At 42.5% G+C, this 6566-nt stretch overlaps 1 protein-coding gene across 2 annotated transcripts; it reads right to left on the reverse strand.

Annotated features, from left to right (window-relative positions):
• Positions 1–250: 250 nt before the first annotated feature.
• LOC105453311 lies at positions 251–1531 on the reverse strand. Of its 2 annotated transcripts, none has more exons than XM_011695150.1 (5): positions 1249–1531; positions 1035–1175; positions 792–951; positions 542–720; positions 251–472 (listed from the first exon to the last, which is right to left on the reverse strand). In XM_011695150.1, the coding sequence occupies exons 1-5, from the start codon at positions 1450–1452 to the stop codon at positions 389–391; spliced, it is 768 nt and encodes a 255-aa protein (XP_011693452.1). In that variant the 5' UTR covers positions 1453–1531; the 3' UTR covers positions 251–388. The 2 variants fall into 2 exon arrangements, with proteins under 2 accessions (XP_011693452.1, XP_011693453.1); XM_011695151.1 differs by having other exon boundaries at positions 1035–1201; positions 1249–1315.
• Between the last annotated feature and the right edge of the window lie 5035 nt (positions 1532–6566).

Below are 6566 nucleotides of genomic sequence, written 5' to 3' on the forward strand. Positions count from 1 at the left end.
CGCGTTCTTGCATACGCATGCACTTGTGTCCACGGGCGCTTGCACCACGCGGAAAATGGAAATAAATTGCGCGGTATCTTTGCCGTATTCTCATCGGTGTCATCAGTGTCACGATCCTGTTCTGTACCGATCAAACAGATACCATGTCTGAAATGAACTGGTTCTGGTATTTTAAGGTGACAAATGTATTCTCGCGAATGAGGCACCATCGTGATCTCTTGAAAAAAAGCGATAGAATGTAATGCGTAAATAATCGGATAGAAATATATATAAGTACATGAAAAATGACATATATAGTCAATGCTAAAAAATTATAAGAAACTTGGATAAATATATCTTTTCAGTTTCTTAAACAAAAGTAATTATCACATGTTATCGGAGCTAACATTCAGTTTGAGAATTCAGTTAATGGAAGACTGTCTGATATTTTGTCCCCTACTGGCAACCATTTGCAGTGTATTTTCTTCGTTTCCTGCCGAAATAAAATAAATCTGTGATGCCGAGATTTCTCTCTCAATGTAAAATTGACATAAAAACTCACAGATTTTATTACGGTTCCACGCGGATCGATTTCGCATATTTCGTATTTAAAAAGAATCGTATGTTCATTATCGCTTATATACAGAACTCTTTCACGTAGATCTTTAACAATATGAAACTCGAAAACACTCGTAACAACTACATGTGTTATCAGTCCGATCCACTTAGCATTCATTAAATCTAAAGATAAATGTACTTATTGTATATTACTATATTAAATACCGATTAAATAATATATGTATATATTTTACTTTCGTGAGCTGTGCGATTTATCATTACGTTCCCTTCGACCAGCATATCGTGCGCTTTACTGAGAAAATAATAATCACGACCTGTAAAACTTAGTTGATTTTTTCCACACTCGACAATTCCATTACTCGACAGTAATTGCTTTCCATGCTCGACAGTTACCTGCAATCATATTTAAAAATATTCAGGAAACTCGATCATAGTTATTCTGTTTTTAATAAATTTATAATTTTACTAATATTCACTCGAAAATTCGTTTGTTCGTCGGACGTTCGCATACTATGAAATTCTTTATCGAGCCATTTGGCATTTGTCTCGCTTTTCACCGCAAAATTGTGAATCGGTCCGAGTATTTTTAAAACTGGCGTGTGGCGGAAACATTTTTTCTGTTTCATGAGTAGTGAGAAAATAACTTGAAGTAGATACCAAAAAATGGTTATTATTCTTATTATATATTACTTGGATGGTGATTGGCACAAAGATATGGCCAATTTTATATGCGTTTGTGTCAAAGCAATACGGAATCGGAATGTAATCGTGTCCCCCGATTTCTCGAGCAATAATCGGTCCAATAGTATTCCAACAGTGAACGATACTTAAATTTTTAGGAATACTAATTCTTCGTTTCTTCTTGACGATAAACATACGCGCCTCAACGTGCATTTTGACATTTAACTATTTTGGTTAGCGTCCTTTCTTATATGCTGAATTGTGACGAACATCGTGCGTGTTTAACACAAGGATCGATAAATTATTTTCTTTTCCGTAAAAAATGCCTAACTTCTCTCTTCATTAAAATTCATAAAGCAAATTATTTTCGATAGTCCAATCTTTGATTCTAATTTATCAACTTTTTTTTCCTTTAAATTATTATCAAAAATTCCTATATCGTTATACGAGAGAAAAGTCGGTCGAGAAATTCACGGGGACACCGGCGGAGTTCCAAATCGAATCGAGCGATATTCCTGCGGCCGATCGATCACGAAACTCGTTCTTTTGGTCGGCGCAAGTATATCGGTCCAGTCATTTGTAATCATTAGCGGTATGGTACCGTTGGCACCGACATCTTATTATGTCATTTCGTTTCGTGTCCTTTCTTTCTCACCGCGGTGCGTCACCGGCGTAGATACCCCGGCATTGTTGCTGTAAACAGTATTCGACCATTATTTATTGACGCAGATAAAACATTGAATTAACTTTTATTCATCGTGGACGAATGCAGCAAAACGTGTGAATAATGGATTTAACTTATAACAGGATCGTGCAGCTATAATGCATGATCATGAATGTCACGCATATATCTTCTCTTATTCCTCTTGTATATCTTTGAGAATTATATCCGTGAATTTTAGAAATAAGCCGTGTAGTAACATGCTCGATTTAAGATCCAATCATAAAAGTAAACGACTGATTTTATGCCACGTAGAAGCGTTCTTTAGAGTGCGCGAATCTTAGAACCCTATATTCACCATGTCAGATGCAACTGATTCCGCGACGCAGTCGTAAAGTGCGTTACAGTATTTATCCGTGCAGTGATATTTAATTCGTGATAAACACGCTGGTAAGTAGATCTACCACATCTAGACGCGAGTATACACAAAATTAGCGTTGCGAGACAGTCCGCTTCGCAATTTACACGTTTCGCGCAGATAGCGACGGGGCAAAATGAAAAAATCAATTGCGGTTGAAACACTCACATTACGCTCGCTGCGACCTTGAGCGTGGTACAGCACGCGATTTGCGAAGAGAGATGTTGCGGTTCGTAGGAAGATCCACCTGCTCGCTTAGCTCTCTTCCACCACATCGCAATTAGCGAATTCTTAGAATTACCACTCGTCTTCACGCATCCTCTGAAGAGCAGTGAAGCGTCGTCGAAGTTTGCGCGATTTCGAATGACATACAAAAAGAAATGACAGCTGTAAAGATACACGTCTTCCGACCTTCGCGGTGAATTTGTGATTACAATAAAGTAATCGGTAACGGTGACGCGGTGGCAACCGGCAACGAGCGAGGCGGGTTAAGCCTTAAATTTCCAGGCCGGCAAATTGAAACGGCCCCGGGCCGCATCCCGATATTGCTTATGGTACAAATTTAATAAGGCGCCTGCTGGGGCCACCAGTTACCATGCTAATATCATCCGCCATCGGCCGCGCACAGCTTCTCCACCTGACGCCCGGACGAACGTGAAGAAAAAGGTGAAGGTTGAGGAAAAAAGGGACAATACGGGGAGCGGATAGCGGGGCAACAGAACGCCGCGGAGGGAACGGGGGAACCGACGGCGACGGCGGAGATGACTGCGACGGATGTGGACGACGAGGGGCACGGGACGACTCGTAACCCGTAATGTTATGGCACTGCCCACCGCGAGAGGGGCCTTAAAGGGCCCTCGTGCCGGGGTCTTTAGTGCCAAATTGGTTATGCGAACGCTTTACGACACGGCGCGCCGATATTAACCGAATGAATTACATAAATTATCTTCAGCGTTACTTCGAGAACGACGATGACGACTGGACCGAGAAACGCCGAGGCTGAACTTTCATGCATATACGTCCGCAAGTTCCAGCGCAGATTCCAGAGCTTCAATTGGAGCTCCAGAGAAATATACCTCAGAGAGAATTGCTCTTCCTCCGAGGAAGAAAACGGTGCAATTACGGTTGCGAAATTAAAGACGTTTCTACACATGTTTTTTTATGTTTTTTTTCTTTAGTGATTTAATCACGCAGAGCAGTCTCGCATAATTTTAGTTGCGATCCAAAAGTTTATATCATTCCGAATTTTCTTTAATATCAATTTGCTACCGCAATTGTATTTTTAACGCTTTTTAACGACCTAAGAAAATTAATCGACAATTTCTTCTTGCGCGAATCCTCCTCATTTCCTTATTTCAGGGTCGAGGCATGTTACGCTGAAAAGTCACGGATTCCTGCACTGAAATTCCGCGGGACTCATTATTCACTGATGCGGCGCATGCTGCTCGCGAGCATAACGAGGATAGTGTCCGCACATCACATGCGGTCCGGTCTCATCCCCCGTCATTTTATCATCCGGCGAACTGACTCTTGCGGGGTACCTACCGCACTCGGGATGCGTCTCTCGACAGGCAGCAGCGCAGTAATCTCTTGCGTCCTTCGTCATTCGTCCGTACCAAATAAGACGAGATAAAGGCGGGCGTGGGGCGAAGGAGACTCCTCGCAGAGAGGCGGAATCAAGTAGGGACATTTTTATCAGTCGTCGAGTCCTCCGCGGGAGGTCCCCCGTGCGCGCACGCACGTGCCTGCGTATTCCAACGAAAATTTCGCGAAGGTTGCACCGAAGGGAACCTTGGTTACGCTCCCGGCAGGTTCGGCGGTATAAAGTGGTAGCCTATACGAATGATGGAAGCGAGGCGGTAACAACGGTCGTTAGATGAAAAATTCAACAGCCGCCTGGAGTGTGGAGGGGTGGAAGAGGTTGGTTGTTGCGTGAAGGTGTAAGATAAGACAAAGATGCGGGTCGCTTAACGTGGTTTGCAGGTGAAACAACATAAGGGCCGTTGCCACTTGCCAGTGCAAGGTGCGTCGACATGTATCAAATAATTTCACAAGAAAAATTATTCTGCATTAATAACATTTAATATTCATGTAAGTATTAAATTTCGATAAGATTATCCAATTGACACATTAGATTACATTTTCTCGAATTACACTCGGTTTATGACGATAGAAGAGACAAAAGGTGTAACTAATTCACATAAATCAATTTAATCTTAACTTATTAAAATAATCAAGTCGGTTACGAACTTAAGAATTAGAAATTGGGTTTGACTTTTAAAGATATTTTGTACTTAAACAAAATCAACAACAATCCATAATGTATCTCTCATTCCGACGCGCGCGATGCGGATGATTTCTCCTTCTAAGTAAACCGGCGCGAGATTTAATGCAGATTCTGGCAAACTCTTCGACTATCCCCAAGGGCCTCCTACTATTTCCGTGCCGCTCTTCTTGTAGCAGTGTGCGCGCGAGACGCCGCATCGCGCCGCGCGCTAGCCGAGAGCGGCGGACAGCGTGGCGCGGCGTACGGCCGGAAAATTAGCATACGAGGTGAGATCGAACGAGGTACCCCCGATGTCTCCATCGCTCGTGAAATGGATACCCCATTCCATCGCGTTCTCCTTTCAGGATTGGTTTATGCTCGCGCGAGACTTACGGCCGGGCCGTGCCTCAATCGCCGCTCGGGGAGCCAGCCAGCCAGCCAGCCAGCTCGCGCGGACCGCCTCACCTTACCTCGTGTGGGTGTTTTACGTGATATTATTGACTCCGTCTTTTGCTCTTTGTTGCTCCCCACGATTCTCCGACAAGCGAAACGTCCGGATGCCGCGCGACGTAACGCACCGTACGCCGCGAATGGAAAGCGACTTATTCGGCGCTGATTTTTATAGGGTGCCGAGGCGCGCCAATGAAATTTTATTATTGCACTTTTGGCGTCAGTGACTTTTATGTTCAACGGGAAGCGCGCGATATCAATTATTTTTAAGACATTTTTAAATGAAACATATTTTACGTTTACAAGCGCTAAAACATTAAATAAAAAAAAGAGTTATATTAAATTAATTCTATTCATACTTATAATAAGTATATAAACAATATGTGAAAGTTTAGACATGGCAATCTTTCGTTTAAGCTACGTCGCGAATTTACCAAGGAATTTATGATTCATTGAGATAATACTATCGCTACGCATGCGCGCTGATAGAGTACTCGCTTACCTTGCGTTGAACTCTCCTGGCATATCTACGTACCTAGCATTGAAATCTCTACTCCGCCCGATGCGATCACTGCGTTTCAAGCTTGTGTCGATTCTATCGTGCGGGCGCGTTATCTGTATGGAATGTAATCAACGACAAGCACACGATAAGAAGTTCCAATGACAGAGAGGTGTGATACCGTAACGTGGCAGAGCTACAGGAATGAACGGCGAGGAAACGGGACAGAAGAAGGAAGAGAGGCTACCGGCTGGTGAGTTACGTTCTCGCGCGAATGTTCGCCAATTATCTTCGGACGGGTAGCCGACTCTAATTGGACTTTACGCCGGTGGGTGGGATCAGCTATAGCGATCGCAGAAAAAAGAAGTGCCTCGTAACGCGCGCACTGCGGGCGTATACAGGAACGTACACATTATACACACTGGATTCGCTACCATATCTGACACATGGCTGTCGATAATTGGTCGAAAGGATTTGCTCCATTAAATCGCACGGCACGAGCTGCCCAGAACACTATGGTCCAATCTGATTGCTCGTCCGAGGCGGCCGGTTACGACGACCGCCGTGTCGCTTTATTACACATCCTGGTCCGGATACGCGCGATGGAACTATCAAATTCACTTTTCCGATGTAGGCTCGTTTATGGTCGTAACCGACGTTATATTACCGTGACGTCTATTTGTGAAGTTTTGTGCCGGGTTGACGACTGACGGCTCATAAATGTGTTCTAAGAATCGCACTCACTAACGTTCTCATTCAGGATAGAGAGATTTCTTTCCTCTCTCATTATACAGATAATAATTATAATTATTATCGTATCAAGCACAGCAAAATCAATCATAAAATCAATCAATCAATTTTAAATTATATAAAATGCTTGAGTAACAGATATATATGCATATATATATATTGTATATATATATATATATATATACATATATATATATATATATATATATACATTCAATTTTTAATTATAATTTTTATATATATATTTTTGTCCATATCTGTCATAGTAATCTCTTTTATTGTA

This window comes from Wasmannia auropunctata, unplaced genomic scaffold (genome assembly GCF_000956235.1).
Source record: "Wasmannia auropunctata unplaced genomic scaffold, wasmannia.A_1.0 LD336000.1, whole genome shotgun sequence".
Lineage (NCBI taxonomy): Eukaryota > Metazoa > Arthropoda > Insecta > Hymenoptera > Formicidae > Wasmannia > Wasmannia auropunctata.

Coding starts and splice junctions, on each gene's coding strand:
- LOC105453311 (XM_011695150.1), bottom strand. CDS start 1,452: ATGCACGTTGAGGCGCGTATGTTTATCGTCAAGAAGAAACGAAGAATT. Junction 952..1,034: donor ACGAACAAACGAATTTTCGA/GTGAATATTAGT, acceptor ATATGATTGCAG/GTAACTGTCGAGCATGGAAA. Junction 473..541: donor GTGGAACCGTAATAAAATCT/GTGAGTTTTTAT, acceptor TTATTTCGGCAG/GAAACGAAGAAAATACACTG.